The sequence below is a fragment of the Oncorhynchus kisutch genome, linkage group LG24 (genome assembly GCF_002021735.2).
Source record: "Oncorhynchus kisutch isolate 150728-3 linkage group LG24, Okis_V2, whole genome shotgun sequence".
Lineage (NCBI taxonomy): Eukaryota > Metazoa > Chordata > Actinopteri > Salmoniformes > Salmonidae > Oncorhynchus > Oncorhynchus kisutch.
Genome location: NC_034197.2, coordinates 17008384 through 17025568, shown reverse-complemented (window position 1 = coordinate 17025568; position 17185 = coordinate 17008384). Strand labels below are relative to the sequence as shown.

The 17185-nt window shown below is 40.9% G+C and overlaps 1 protein-coding gene across 3 annotated transcripts in view; it reads left to right on the top strand.

Moving 5' to 3' along the window:
• The window catches only part of LOC109869709 (metabotropic glutamate receptor 4), a 253129-nt gene that overhangs the window by 180940 nt on the left and 55004 nt on the right, over nucleotides 1-17185 (top strand). Inside the window, exons 1-2 of one of the 3 annotated variants that reach the window (XM_031804326.1) lie at nucleotides 2313-2464; nucleotides 2790-2930. The exons of the other annotated variants lie outside the window; for them this stretch is intronic. Coding sequence (XP_031660186.1) covers nucleotides 2416-2464; nucleotides 2790-2930 — 190 coding nt within the window. The 5' untranslated portion in view covers nucleotides 2313-2415. Of the gene's footprint in view, nucleotides 1-2312; nucleotides 2465-2789; nucleotides 2931-17185 lie in introns of those variants that run through there. 3 annotated transcript variants of the gene reach the window in all.

The window sequence follows — 17185 nt, the reverse complement described above, 5'->3', positions numbered from 1 at the left end:
ATGTTGTATATATTTCTAGATTACAGCTATTTCCAATCTGCTGCATATGTTTAATTCCCTCTAGGATGACTGAGGAGCATCTTGATCAGTTGGCATGGGGTGGCAGTTGGTGATGTGTTGGTGATGTTTGTAGGTGCAAGTGTTGCAGCTAACCATTATGTTCTACAGCACATTCCAACATGACCTAGTACTAACACAAGCATAGAATATACAGTACATATATAGCCTAATGTATGGGTTTGTCCTCCAAATTGATATGATGCAACATTTGCCGTCTGTCTGTCATTTGATACACACATAGAATCATAATAATTTCACAATACAACATTGCAGTGGCTTATGGTATGTAAATATGAACACAGGACTTTTGTTGAGAGGTGCATAAGAAGAGAGAGAGAGCAAGAGCCAAAACCCTACACAATTTATTGCCAATTTGATTTCAATTTGACCTATCCTGTGAACTTTTTATATTCAAGAATATAGCAATGACTTTAAAATGTCATTTGTACTCACATATATAATAAATAATGTTAACTTATTCCAAGAGCTTGGTGAGTAGAATGCATATTGTATAATATCCATCTGCCCTCAGAGGCAATACACCAAATGCAGGGATTTGAGGTTCTATGAGGTAATAGGCTTAAAATAAAAATTGGGTTGCTGAGTCAAGGAACACATACAGTATAAACCAATGTGAGAAGTATCCAAAGGCAATATATTACAGTAACCAAAGTTGCCATTAAATAACTTTTCCCTTTCTTTACCCTGTCCTATTGTTTTTGCTCAACAGTACAAATGTGTAGAAAGGAGTTATACATAGCATTAACCTATAATTACCATATACAGGAGGAGCAGTCGACATTAGTCAGGTATATATTCTTCTTAAAGGATATAGGCAGTGATTTGAGGAAGCCGTAGATGGTGGATGACCAGGGCAGACGTCCCAGTGCTCATTGACTTAATCCAAGCTTGATAATGGGTAATAGTGTGGATATACAGTAATTACACAAAGCCAGGGGGATTTCAGCCCAGTATGCCTGCTCTACCCTTGAAACCAGTCAATGTAAGTGTGCAGCCACTTAATAAAAAAAACTACAATTAAGAGTTTTCAGCACTCAGGCTATAGAAAGATGCTTGAGCAAGAGTGGCCTCATTCACAGGAGAAGGATGTTAACGCCATCATGCATTTTGTCCTAAACCTAGACCTTCAGTAATTGAGTGATTTCATGATGAGAACACCTGGTGTTTATGTGATGAACTAGATTGTCCTGTAAACGACCTTAAAGGGGGTTTGCAATTGACAAAACAGGCTCCCTCCCTTCTCCTTACCTCCAGGAATATGTTCTGTCTTATTTTGAAGGATGGTACAAGTTGCCATGGACCCGCACAAAGAACTATTCTCAAGTGAGGCAAAAAAAGGAGCATATGACAACATTTTCATAGTTACTGTAGGTTTTGTTATGGACATTATTGTCTCCTGTAAAGCCATATGGGAATGTTGGGGCTCAGAATAACCATGTTTATTCGTGAGAGGTAGAATAAAGGTCAATATTACTCAGACATGCATTACTCTCAGTCTCTTCATTCTTTGGATTGGGTGGTGAGGAATAAGGGTAGCAGAGTGACTCAGGGGAACACTGTATTGTTATTGTACCTGGCTGTTGTAGCGACTGTGTTTCCAGTACTTATACGTCTAATATATCCTGATTGCCTAGCCACTTTTACCCCTACCTACATGTACATATTACCTCAATTACCTCAACTACCTCGTACCCCTGCACATTGACTCTGTACTGGTACTCCTTCTATATAGTCTCATATTTTTTTTGTTGAATTGTCTTATTAACTCTGCATTGTTGGGAAAGGGCTCGTAAGTAAGCATTTCACAGTAGAGTCTGCACCTGTTGTATTCTGCGCAGGTGACAAATGCAATTTGATATGAGTACTGTGGTCCTAGTGGCAGCAGACTGAATAATTAATACAGAGCCTGGTGGAACAGCAGGGAACGCCGGCTGGCTCATCATGGTTGCTTCTTAATTAGCGCTATTACCAGGGAGGGACCAACCTTGGAGTAATGTGGCAGCACTGGCAAGGCTGGGATGGGTGTTTGCTAGCCTGCACCATGAAAACTCCACAGGGTGGCCTCTGTCACAGGCAGGGATGGTGGCAGTGTTCCAACGGTGTTAGGCTTTTTTTCATGTCCAGTACCAACACACTGTTTTCAACTAATCATCAAGGCCCTTGAATAGGTGAATTATGTATATAAGTCGCAAGAATTGTATTGTATTCTCTCTTTTCCCTTCTTATAGGCAGATTCTTCAAGCAGCTAAGAAGGCTAACCAGACAGGACATTTTATATGGGTGGGGTCAGACAGCTGGGGGTCTAAGATCTCCCCCATCCTGAACCAGGAGGAGATGGCAGAAGGGGCTGTCACGATCCTACCTAAACGGCAGCCTATCCGAGGTATTGATGTTATACACACTATATAATGTCCTTTATTCCTCATTGTTCTAAATGCCACACAACGGCAGGTAGTACTGGGTCAAGTGAAGATTACATTTATATCTATTTTCTGTTGTCTATGACAATGTAGTCTAATACAGCATGATGTTTCCATATTAAACACTGACACACTGTAAACAACAACAGGATAAGAACACCAGTGAGATGAAAGTACAATGATGAGGTAGTGTTGGAAAAAAGAGTTGATAAAGTCATGTCACCGTCAGAAAATCCAATGCACATCGCTGCAGTATTTCAAATCCAACTGTGCCTCATTGATCTCTAGGGTTTGATCGCTACTTCATCAGCAGAACTTTGGACAACAACAGAAGAAATATTTGGTTTGCAGAGTTCTGGGAAAACAACTTCCAGTGCAAACTCAGTCGACACGCTCTGAAGAAAGGATCCGGCATCAAAAAGTGCACAAGTAAGAATAGGATGTCCTTGTTTACCATAGCCTACTCCTACACACATTTTGTTTATGACCTCACAGATACAATCGCTAGTTTTAGTATTCTGAACATGTTTTGGTTGATGTGCCATTCTATCTATTTTAAATACTATGGTATTCTAAAATGTACGCCCAGGTTGCGAGTGTATACTGGACATACTTCCTGTGGCAAGTTCCAAACTTTGCCAGGAACTTTGATGATTAAATATGATCAATTAAGCAGAATAGAATAATCATCACTATATTGCACTTAAGTAACTAGAGGAATGCAGAATGTGTTTTGAAAGTGCAATGTCAACAAAATAGATTGGTTTTATTACAGATCTTGACATTTGTTTGTACTTGAATGTAAACGTATAACCCTTCTCCAACAGCCTTACGCATTTACAGAGATGTAGGTTACCGTAGTATGAGCTAGTGTACATTTTAGGTAAATGCAATGTAAATTGTAGGATCCTCTTGTTCCGTTAAACATGATTAAATGTGCCCATTACTCCACGTCGCCAAGTTCAATCTGCACTGCAGTACAATAGCAATCACCAAAACTGGGCTATTACACAAGTTGAAAACACAATCAATAGCAAATCCAATCAGCATATTGGAGACAAGCTCCCAGGTCATTCAAATCAGTAGGCACTCCAAGCCTGACTGTCTTTCATTTCCCTGTACAGACAACACAATCTGCTGGGTTCTAGTCAGTCTAGACAGGACTGATTCTGGGATTGGTTGGATTGTGAAGCTTTGATGGTTGACTCCTTCCTACGTGTTAGTCTCTTGCTTTCATCAGCTTGCTACGATAGTTTTGGGAACCGATGGGTTTCCTCACAACAGTTGCATGACGTCATGATGTCACAACTCTATACATCAGGGGCCGAGAACTATTTGCAGCGAAGACTGTGTATTAGAACAGAAGATTTGTCACGGCCAACTTTTTTACAGGTTCAGTTCTTGGTGATCAAAGGGGATCCAAAGAGAGTGGCTGAGAAACATATGTACTTTATTTAATGCATAAGGCGGGATGTACTGTAGAGCTTGTGTTACACTTGACAACCTGATGAAAGACATTAACTTAATGCACTAAATTAGCTGTAAACATGATCCTGCCACCCACTCAAGAAAACACCCTTACGATATTTTCCCAAACTGTTTTGCTTCGTGACCCACCAATTAAGGTGTCTTTTGAGTCTCAACCCCTCCGTAAGGGTTGAGTTGTGAAAAAAAATATGCAGACCAAAGACAAGTTTTAAAAAATATGTCTTTGTAGCAGAGCAAAAATGTAGCAGTTTCAAAGCTAATCTCCTGCAATTCCACACATCCTGCCATGGAGCTAAAATAAAATCTTGCTGTTTTATAGCCAATTTCCTGCAATTCTAGACATTTTGCCATAGAGCCGAGATTTATTTAGTTTGTTTTTAAGCAAATGTTCTACAATTCTATGCATTTTGACATGGCTAAATGTTGTGTTCTTATGCTTAAACATTATATCAAAATCAATGCGGGCCTGATTGTCTAGCTTTGATTGTAAATTCTCAACGATTTTAGGCTATTATTGAACAATATATACAGTAGGTCCACTATCTTTTCTACATACTTTCTACTTGGTTTTAACTGAAAGCGTTTTTCGATGTATTTTATTTTTTGCAATGTCATCACGCAACCCACTTTGACCCCTGCCGCGAGCCACAAGTGGGACTCGACCCACAGTTTGGGAACCACTGGCCTAGAGGTCAAGAGTGTTGGGCCAGTAACTGAAAGGTTTCTGGTTTGAATCCTCAAAGCCGACTAGGTGTAAGGGGTGCGTAACTGGTGGCAGGGAAGTCAAACGCAGGAGAGCAGAAATTGGTGAAAAGCTGGAGCAGTTTAATATATAAAACTAATGGCATTCAAAACAACCAACACATGGGTACTCAACCTGTAGCGCACCAGTAACACATAGCACAAGTACTTACAATAAACAATTCCCGACAAGGACGTGGGGGAACAGAGGGAAAATATACAACATGTAATTAGGGAATTGAAACCAGGTGTGTGTGAAAACAAGACAAAACAAATGGAACATAAAAAATGGATCGGCGATGGCTAGAAGGTCGTCGACGTCGACCGCCAAACACCGCCCGAACAAGGAGAGGGACCGACTTCGGCGGAAGTCGTGACCCTAGGTGAAAAATCTGTCAATGTGCCCTTGAACAAGGCACTTAACCCTACTGCTCCTGGAAGTCCCTGTGGATGCATCTTGTCTATGCCACTCTGCCGCTCTGTCATTGCTCACCCATATATTTATGTATATATTCTTATTCCATTCCTTCACTTAGATTTGTGTGTATTAGGTAGTTGTTGTGAAATTGTTAGATTACATGTTAGATATTGCTGCACTGTCGGAACTAGAAGCACAAGCATTTCGCTACACTCGCAATATCATCTGATAACCATGTGTATGTGACCAATAACATTTGATTTGATTTTATAAGAGTGTCTGCTAAATTACAAAAATGTAAATGCCAACCTTAACCATGTCATTAGCTGATAATAGAGCAGCCTCAAGTGCAGTATATTAGTCATTGGTAAACTTGAGGGCCTCCGGCACAAGCCAATGTCCTCCTGTCATGGTATCAGCCAAGCAAAACATAATTTTGATAACACCCTTTGGTGCCAAAGCAGTGTGTTGCCACAACGCTTCTGAAAATCCTCGGGTCCACTTATGTGAAAACTGACATTACTGTAAAAAGCATACTCCTAGAACCACAACATACCGCATTCAGCATTGCCATGTGAGGATCTAATTTACAAAACAAATGAATGGTGGTTTGTTTTCTAAATTGTATAAAGGAATAGAACAAATGTCAGCTCTTTGTTTATTTTAGCTCATTCAGCAAAATGTTGAGGAGCTTGACAATTATGCAATATTTTATTATTCATAATCCAACGCAAGAATGAGATTTACAATCTTGGCTCCAAAATGTCACACGGGGCCTGAAGAAATCCAGGAGAATGCAAAAATAATGACAGTGCATTAGTATTAGCAAAACATTAGTCAATTAAGCCAAGACTTAACTGTAAGGTCTCTGCACATACCAATGCCTTATAGATGCTGTCAAACAGACTAGCCTCCTAAGTTTCAAAAGAGAGGATAGTATTCTCTTTGTGTATACTGGTTTCTTTCATCAGTTGTCATGGTGGCGGCTCTTGAGCTAAATTGCAGCAGTTATTTTTTTCTGCAGTGAGTGTCCCCAGGAGCTCTGTAATTTCGTACAGGAAAGAGTTACAGTATATCCACTCTACTCGGATCCTCCACAACCACTATCTATTCTCTCTCTCTTTCATTTCCTTTTTCTTTCTCTCTTTCTTTTTCTCTCTCTCCATACCATTCACTATATTATATTTCAGGGGTGGTTTTGCGGTACGATTGTCCTGGCCCTCTGTAAAATTATTGATTTTCTCTAATATACAACATGATTTGAATTAACATCCTAAATGAGAGTTTGGCAAATCATCAAATTTGAGGGAGAGAGGAGTATTCTCCTGTGATCTGTCTCTGCTACAGAGATACTTTGGGTCCTGTAGTGTATGTGGACACCTGCTCATCGGACATCTCATTCCAAAATCATTGGCATTAATAAGGAGTTGGTCCCCCCCATTGCTGCTATAACAGCCTCCACTCTTCTGGGAAGGCTTTTCACTAGATGTTGGAACATTGCTGCGGGGACTTGCTTCTTTTCATCCACAAGAACATTAGTGAGGTCGGGCGCTGATGTTGGGCGATTAGGCCTGGCTCGCAGTCGGCTTTCCAATTCATCCTAAAGGTGATCGATGGGGTTGAGGGCAGGCCAGTCAAGTCCTTCCACACCGATCTCGACAAACAATTTCTGCATGGTCCTCGCTTTGTGCACGGGGGCATTGTCATGCTGAAACATGAAGGGTCATCCCCAAACTGTTGCCACAGAGTTGTAAGCACAGAAACGTCTAGAATGTCATTGTATGCTGTAGCGTTAAGATCTCCCTTCACTGCAATTATGCCCAAACATTAAAAGACAGCCCCAAACCATTATTCCTACCCGCCAAACTTTACAGTTGGCACTATGCATTGGGGCAGTTAGCGTTCTCCTGGCATCCGCCAAACCCAGATTAGTCCGTTGGACTGCCAGATGGTGAAGCTTGATTCATCACTCCAGAGAACGTGTTTCCACTGCTCCAGAGTCCAATGGCGGCGATCTTTACACCACTCCAGCCAATGCTTGGCATTGAGCATGGGGATCTTAGGCTTTTGTGCAGCTGCTCGTCTATGGAAACCCATTTCATGAAGCTCCCGACAAACAGTTATCGTGCTGACGTTGCTTCCAGAGGCAGTTTGAAACTCCGTAGTGAGTGTTGCAACTGAGGACAGACTATTTTTACGGGCTATGGGGCTTCAGCACTCGGCGGTCCCGTTCTGTGAGCTTGTGTGGCCTACCACTTCGGGGCTGAGCCGTTATTGCTCCCAAATATTTCCACTTCACAATAACAGCACTTACAGTTGACCGGGGCAGCTCTAGCAGGGAAGACATTTTATGAACTGACTTGTTGGAAGGGAGGCATCTTATGATGGTGCCACGTTGAAAGTCACTGAGCTCTTCAGTAAGGCCATTCTACTGCAAATGTTTGTATATGGAGATTGCATGGTTGTGTGCCTGACTTTATACACCTGTCAGCAATGGATGTGGCTGAAATAGCCGAATCCACTAATTTGAAGAGGTGTCCACATACTTTTGTTTATACAGTGTATTTACGAATCACCTCCTGCTATTGGCCGACTGCTGATGTTACTGTAAATATTTAACTGAGGAAGCTGGGACTGTAAAGCACTACATTTAATTTCATAAGAAACGCCAGGGACCGGTGGTTATGGGGACTGATACCCAAGTCTACCCCCTCAGAAGTTTAGGGTTTTGTGTTTGTGGATTGTATGTGGAATGAACAGCAAAACAAAATAATGGTTATTTTAAGTCACATACATCAACCACTTACATGTCAGCTGTCGGTACTTATGCTATAATGCTGGGTTTTAGTACCTTTTCAGTACCTTTTCTCATCTATTAGGATGGTGGCTCCAGACTGAAAGACCTCCGTCCCAGAGTCTGGATATATAATTCAGGTCCAACTACTGGTCTCAGTCCAAATCTCCTTGCTTGTACTTAACTTACATTGTAGGTGACAACCACCTTAACCTGTAGGTCCCTCTATTGCTCAATGTGTCCATGGCCAGATGGCGACGAAACCCATTCAATAGTGGATGGCAGCCAGGTCATAAGCCAAGCCACTAAGTACTTTAATTCCACACATTGATAGGCCAGCGAGAGCTAGTGCCTCTCCATCAACCTATACTAGCTGGACTGGAGTCATTCAACCAGCTTAGAGGAAATTGCTCGTTGATGATTAAGCTGATTTGAAAAATCACAGGCAATTACTTGCCAAGACTCCTACAGTCAGAAATAAGGAGGTCCACAGCAACTTGAGAACGCTCTTAGTGACAATTAGGGTGGAATAGTGGGAACGGGGCTACCGAGATTTACCTAGATATACCGCCCAAACTCACTCCCCTTTCCCAGGATAAATAAATGCTGATGCTCCAGATACTCAACTAGTCTGAAGGCCAGTTTTCTTGCTTCTTTAATCAGGACAACAGTTTTCAGCTGTGCTAACATAATTGCAAAATGGTTTTCTAATTATCAATTAGCCTTTTAAAATTATAAACTTGGATTAGCTAACACAACGTGCCATTGGAACACAGGAGTGATTGTTGCTGATAATGGGCCTCTGTACGCCTATGTAGATATTCCTATAACCAATATCCGTTTCCAGCTACAATAGTCATTTACAACATGAACAATGTCTACACTGTATTTCTGATCAATTTGATGTTATTTTAATGGACAAAAAATGTGCTTTTCTAAGTGACCCCAAACTTTTGAATGGTAGTGTATATACGGGAGCAGTTAGCATTTTGGACACACCAACTCATTCAAGGATTTTTCTTTATTTATACTATCTTCTACATTGTAGAATAATAGTGAAGACATCAACACTATGAAATAACACATGGAATCAAATAAATCAAATGTTATTGGTAAGCAGATGTACATGGTTAGAAGATGTTAATGCAGATGTTAATTAACACCAGTACAGTAATATCTAACCAGTAATCTAACAATTACACAACAACTACCAGATATACACCAATCTAAAGGGATGGAATAAGAATATGTACGTCTACAGTTAAAGTCGGAAGTTTACATACACCTTATACACCAAATACATTTAAACTCAGTTTTTCACATTTCGTGACATTTAAATCAGAGTAAAAATGAGGTCAGTTAGGATCACCACTTTATTTTAAGAATGTGAAATGTCAGAATAATAGTAGAGAGAATGATTTATTTCAGATTTGATTTCTTTCATCACATTCCCAGTGGGTCAGACGTTTACATACACTCAATTAGTATTTGGTAGCATTGCCTTTAAATAGTCTAATTTGGGTCAAATGTTTTGGGAAGCCTTCCAAAAGCTTCCCACAATAAGTTGGGTTGATTTTGGCCCATTCCTCCTGACAGAGCTGGTGTAACTGAGTCAGGTTTGTAGGCCTCCATGCTCGCACACACTTTCAGTTCTGCCCACACATTTTCTATAGGATTGAGGTCAGGGCTTTGTGATGGCCACTCCAATACCTTGCCTTTGTTATCCTTAAGCCATTTTGCCCCAACTTTGGAAGTATGCTTGGGGTCATTGTCCATTTGGATGACCCATTTGCGAACAACCTTTCTTCCTGACTGCTGTCTTGAGATGTTGCTTCAATATATCCACATAATTGTCCTTCCTCATAAAGCCATCTATTTTGTGAAGTGCACCAATCCCTCCTGCATCAAAGCACCCCACAACATGATGCTGCCAACCCCGTGCTTCACGGTTGTGATGGTGTTTTTAAATGTTTAATTTAACTAGGCAAGTCGGTTAAGAACAAATACTTATTTACAATGAAGGCCTAGGAACAATGTCCCTTGTTCAGGGGCAGAACGAAATATTTGTACCTTGTCAGCTCAGGGATTCGATCTAGCAACCTTTCGGTTACTGGCCCAACGCTCTAACCACTAGGCTACTTGCCTCTGTTCTTCGGCTTTGCAAGCCTCCCCCTTTTTCCTCCAAACATAACAATGGTCATTATGGCCAACAGTTATATTTTTGTTTCATCAGACCAGAGGACATTTCTCCAGAAAGTACAATCTTTGTCCCCATGTGCAGTTGCAAACGTAGTCTGTCTTTTTCATGGCGGTTTTGGAGCAGTGGCTTCTTCCTTGCTGAGCGGCCTTTCAGGCTATGTCGATATAGGACTTGTTTTACTGTGGATATAGATACTTTTGTACCTGTTTCCTCCACAATCTTCACAAGGTCCTGCTGTTTTTCTGGGATTGATTTGCACTTTTCGCACCAAAGTACGTTCATCTCTAGGAGACAGAACGCGTCTCCTTCCTGAGCGGTATGATGGCTATGTGGTCCCATTGTGCGTATACTTGCGTACTATTATTTGTACAGATGAACGTGGTACCTTCAGGTCTTTGGAAATTACTCCCAAGGATGAACCAGACTTGTGGAGGTCTACAATTGTTTTTCTGAATTCTTGGCTGATTTCTTTAGATTTTTCCCATGATGTCAAGCAAAAAGGCATTGAGTTTGAAGGTTGGCCTTGGAATACATCCACAGGTACAACCCCTAATTGACTAAAATGTTGTCAATTAGCCTATCAGAAGCTTCTAAAGTCGTGACATCATTTTCGGGAATATTCCAAGCTGTTTGAAGGCACACAGTCAACTGAGTGTATGTGAACTTCTGACCCACTGGAATTGTGATACAGTGAAATAATCTGTCTGTAAACACTTGTTGGAAAGATTACTTGTGTCATGCACAAAGTAGATGTCCTAACCGACTTGCCAAAACTATAGTTTGTTAACAAGACATTTGTAAATATATGGATGAGCGATGACCGAGCGGCATAGGGAAGATGGTATAAAATACAGTATATACATATGATGTAAGATATGTATATGTTATTAAAGTGGCATTATTTAAGGTGACTATTGATCCATTTATTAAAGTGGCCAATGATTTCAGTCTGTATGTAGGCAATAGCCTCTCTGTGTTAGTGATGGCTGTTTAACAGTCTGATGGCCTTGAGATAGAAGCTGTTTTTCAGTCTCTCGGTCCCAGCTTTGATGCACCTATACTGACCTCGCCTTCTGGATGGTAGTGGGGTGAACAGGCAGTGGCTCGGGTGGTTGTTGTTCTTGATGATCTTTTTGACCTTCCTGTGACATCGGGTGCTGTAGGTGTCCTGGAGGGCAGGTAGTTTGCCCTCAACGGTGATGCGTTGTGCAGACCACACCACCCTCTGGAGAGCCTTGTGGTTGAGGGCGGTGCAGTTGCCATACCAGGCGGTGATACAGCCCGATAGGATGCTCTCAATTGTGCATCTGTAAAAATGTGTGAGGGTTTTAGGTGACAAGCCACATTTCTTCAGCCTCCTGATGTTGAAGAGGCGTTGTTGCGCCTTCTTCACCACACTGTCTGTGTGGGTGGACCATTTCAGTTTTTCCGTGATGTGTACTCCGAGGATCTTTACACTTTCTCCACTGCTGTCCCGTCTATGTAGATAGCGGGGTGCTCCCTCTGCTCATGAGTCATGTAGTAAACCGTCTTGAAGGAATTCCCACATCTGCTGAGCACTAGTTGGATGCATCCAACTCAACCCAAACCATCTCAATAGAGTGTAGGTCAGGTAATCGGATGCAGCACTTCATCACTCTCCTTCTTTGCCAAATAGCCCTTACACAGCCTGGAGGTGTGTTTTGGTTCATTGTTCTGTTGAAAACCATATTATTGTCCCACTTAGGGCAAACCAGATGGGATTGCGCCTCGCTGCAGAATGCTGTGGTAGCGATGCTGGTTAAGTGCGCCTTGAATTCTAAATAAATCACAGACAGTGTCACCAGCAAGCACCCCCACACCATCACACCTCCTCCATGCTTCACGGTGGGAACCACACATGCAGAAATCATCCATTCACCTACTCTGGTTCTCACAAAGACTCGGCGTTTGGAACCATAAATCTCAAATTTAGATTTGTCCAATGTCCATTGCTCTTGCTTTTTGGCCCAAGCAAATCTCTTCTTCTTATTTGTGTCCTTTAGTAGTGGTGTCTTTGCAGCAATTCGACCATGAAAGCCTGATTCACACAGTGTCCTCTGAACAGTTGACGTTGTGATGTGTCTATTACTTGAATTCTGTGAAGAATTTATTTGGGCTGCAATTTCTGAAGCTGGTAAATCTAATGAACGTATCCTCTGCAGCAGAGCTAATTCTGGGTCTTCCTTTCCTGTGGTGGTCCTTATGAGAGCCAGTTACATCATATCGCTTGATGGTTTTTGCGACTGCTGTTGAAGAAATGTCAAAGTTCTTGAAGTATTCCGGATTGACTGACCTTCATGTCTTAAAGTAATGATTTATTTTTGCTTAATTGAACTGTTTTTGCCGTAATATGGACTTGATCTTTTACCAAATAGGGATATATTCTGTATACCACCCCAACTGATTGGCTCAAACGCATTAAGAATGAAAGATTTTCCACAAATTACATTTTAACAAGGCACATGCGTTAATTAAAATGCATTACATGTGACTACCTCATGAAGCTGGTTGAGAGAATGCCAAAACTGTGCAAAGCTGTTATCAAGGCAAATGGTGGCTACTTTGAAGAATCTCAAATATAAAATATATTTAGATTTGTTTAACACTTTTTTGGTTACTACATTATTCAATATGTGTTATTTAAAAAAAAAATGGAATGAGTAGGTGTGTCCAAATGAGTAGGTGTGTCCAAACTTTTGTGTGTGTATATATATATATATATATATTACATTTACATATGTATTCAGACCGTTTACTCAGTAGTTTGTTGTAACACCTTTGGCAGCTATTACGGCCTCGAGTCTTCTTGGGTATGACGCTACAAGCTTGGCACACCTGTATTTGGGGAGTTTCTCCCATTCTTCTCTGCAGATCCTCTCAAGTTCTGTCATGTTGGATGGGGAAAGTCACTGCACAGCTATTTTTTAGGTCTCTCCAGAGGTGTTCAATAGTGTTCAAGTCCGGGCTCTGGCTGGGTTACTCAAGGACATTGAGACTTGTCCCGAAGCTACTCCTGCATTGTCTTGGCTGTCTTCTTAGGGTTGTTGTCCTGTTGGAAGGTGAACATTCATCCCAGTCTGAGGTCTTGACAGCTCTGGAGCATGTTTTCATCAAGGGTCTCTCTTTACTTTGTTCCGTTCATCTTTCCCTCGATCCTGACTAGTCTCCCAGTCCCTGCCGCTGTAAGATATCATTTTCCTGCCACCACAATGCTTCACTGTAGGGAGGGTTCCAGGTTTCCTTCGGAAGTGACGCTTGGCATTCAGGCCAAAGAATTCAATCTTGGTTTCATCAGACAAGAGAATCTTGCTTCTCATGGTCTGGGAGTCCTCTAGGAGCCTTTAGGCAAACTCCAAGGGGGCTGTATTGTGCCTAGGAGCGGTCTCAGTTCTATATGGACAATTCCTTTGACACAATCCTGTCTCGGAGCTCTACAGACAATTCCTTTGTCCTCATGGCTTGGTTTTTGCTCTGACTTTCACTGTCAACTGTGGGACCTTATATAGACAGGTGTGTGACTTTCCAAATTATGTCCAATCAATTGAATTTACCACAGGTGGACTCCAATCAAGTTGTAGAAACATCAAGGATTATCAATGGAAACAGGATGCACCTGAGCTCAATTTTGAGTCTCATTGCAAAGGGTCTGTATACTTTTTAAATTTAATACATTTGCAAAAATGTCTAAACCTGTTTTCACTGTGTCATTATGGGGTATTGTGTGTAGATGAGGTTTTTTATTTGATCCATTTTTAAATAAGTCTGTAACGTAAAAAAAAATGTGTAAAAATGGAAGGGGTCTGAATACTTTCTGAATACACCGAATGTCTCATCAGGCTGAGGTTGCATCATGCTTGAGTTTTTATGCCGATCAAAGCTCTCAACAAATCCAGACATATCTACAGTTGGTGTTGGAAGTTTATATACACTTAGGTTGGAGTCATTAAAACCCGTTTTTTAACCACTCCACACATTTATTTGTAATAAACTATAGTTTTGGCAAGTCGGTTAGGACATCTACTTTGTGCATGACACAAATCATTTTTACAACAATTGTTTACAGACAGATTATTTCACTTATAATTTTATGTATCACAATTCCAGTGGGTCAGAAATTTACATACACTAAGTTGATGTCTTTAAACAGCTTGGAAAATTCAAGAAAATTATGTCATAGCTTTAGAAACTTCTGATTGACAACATTCGAGTCAACATTTGATTCAATTGGAGGTGTACCTGTGGATGTATTTCAAGGCCTATCTTCAAACTCATTGCCTCTTTGCTTGACAACATCCAATGAAATCAGCCATTGTAGACCTCCACAAGTCTAGTACATCCTTGGGAGCAATTTCCAAATGACTGAAGGTACCACGTTCATTTGTACAAACAATAGTACGCAAGTATAAACACCATGGGACCACGCAGCCGTCATACAGCTCAGGAAGGTGACTCGTTCTGTCTCCTTGAGATTATTGTACTTTGGTGCGAACAGTGCAAATCAATCACAGAACAGCAGCAAAGGACATTGTGAAGATGCTGGAGGAAACAGGTACAAAAGTATCTATATCCACAGTAAAACGAGTCCTATATTGAAATTACCTGAAAAGCCACTCAGCAAGGAACAAAAATATAACTTTTTGGCTATAATAACCGTCGCTATATTTGGAGGAAAAAGTGGGAGGCTTGCAAGCCGAAGAACACCATCCCAACCGTGAAGCATGGGGGTGACAGAATCATGTCGTGGGGGTGCTTTGCTGCAGGAGGGACTGGTGCACTTCACAAAATAGATGGCTTCATGAGGAAGGACAATTATGTGGATATATTGAAGCAACATCTCAAGACATTAGTCGGGAAGTTAAAGCTTAGTCGCAAATGGGTCTTCCAAATGGACAATGACCAAAGAGCATACTTCCAAAATAGTAGAAATTGTGACAAAATGGCATTAGGACAGCAAAGTCAAGGTATTGGAGTGGCCATCACAAAGCCCTGACCTCAATCCTATAGAAAATGTGTGGACAGAACTGAAAGTTTGTGCGAGCATGGAGGCCTACAAACCTGACTCAGTTACACCAGATGTCAGGAGGAATGGGCCAAAATTCACCCAACGTATTGTGGGATGCTTGTGGAAGGCGACCAGAAAAGTTTGACTCAAGTTAAACAATTTAAAGGCAATGCTACCAAATACTAATTGAGTGTTTGTGAACTTCAGACCCACTGGGAATGTGATGAAAGAAATAAAAGCTGAAATAAATCATTCTCTCTACTATTATTCTCACATTTCACATTCTTAAAGTAAAGTGGTGATTTTAACTGACCTAAGAAAGGGCATTTTTACTAAGATTAAATGTCAGGAATTGTGAAAAACTGAGTTTAAATATATTTGGCTAAGGTGTATGTAAACTTCCGACTACAACTGTATGTGCCTTATATGCTTTAAAATGACGAATACAGAAATTGTTCTCAGGATGGAACATTTGTAAAGTACCAGGAAAATATTCAATATAGTGTCAATGCTATTTCTATTAGAGCAGTAAGTGTAAACATTTCAATAAATAACACAATTGTAGTTTTAACTTTAAAAAATAAATGTCCTCCTCTTCTACAGGATTACAGGACAGACAAAATATACGTCCTGATCCATTAAAAGTATAGTTTTGCTCTGTCAGGCAGGAGCATTGTGAGCATTGCTCAGATACAGGACCAGATAGAGTCCATCACACAATCCTGTCCTTTCTAGTGAACATAACCACAGAGTCAACATAATACATGCAAACCTAAAGGAATTAAAACATACTCTGCTATGGCTGATCTCCTGATACAGTATGTGAAAAGGGGCACAAATTGGAGACAAACAAACTTCTCCTCCGTGAGCAAATACATCTGCACAGTGGTGTGGCATGAGATTTCGTAAGATTATCTCTGCATGGACAATAATTAATCATGCTCAACTGTCAATGGGAGTACTAATATATTGGATTGCTCTGTGAAATCATGGACCCTTGGCATTTATTGTGCAGAATATTGTGTCATTGGCACACATGTTCAATGCAGCCATTCTCTGTTGAGATCTAGTCGGATCTGTGACGTGTTTAGTACGACTTTGCTATTCCATTTTGATTCTTCAAAACCTTGAAAGGCTGTATTTTACAGATTCATCATTACTCCAATTTGAGCACAGAATTTTGTCACAGTTTGTTCATTCAGCTAGTGTGTCACCTTTATCAGCCTGTGGCATTTCTTTGATAAAAACAACCTTTTCGGTAATTAATGTGCCTGTAACACCCAGGGCTCCGCAACTAGGGAATTTACAGCTCCATCAGGTGCGATGCTTGTCGCTGACTTCAGTCTAAGGTGAGGCTTCCTGTCTGGGTGCACTGAGGAATCAAGCAAACATGACTGACTGAATGACTGACTCACTCTGTTGCTCACCTTCCCAATCAACATGAGTCTTCAAGGCCGGCGGAAGAAGGAGGATGAGGAAAGTTATCTGCACGACTGGCTGAGGCCATGCTCTCGCTGAAACTTAAAGGCCGCCTGAAGTCAAGGTTGCCTCCCTAATCGAGCAATGTTTGGTGTGTCTTTGTGTCCCTTGACTTACAACATTTGTCAATTGTGTCTATGAACCTGAGTTATGCTGTTAGCATTGAGACTGTTTGCCCACTGTGAGCAATTCACCCTGCACTATCTGCTCGATTATAAATATCACTGTCATGTCTACCTCTGATAAGCCTCCCAGTAAATCAATGAAAACAATCAAGCAAAAAATAGGCAACATTAACATACAGTACCAATCAAGTTTGTAGAATAGTAGTGAAGACATCAAACTATGAAATAACACGTACTGTATGGAATTATGTAGTAACCAAAAAAGTGTTAAACAAAACTAAATGTATTTAAGATTCTTCAAACTAGCCACCCTTTGCCTTGATTACAGCTTTGCACACTCTTGGCATTCTCTCAACCAGCTTCATGAGTCACTTGTAGTCGATTGGAATGCATTGCAATTAACAGGTGTGCCTTGT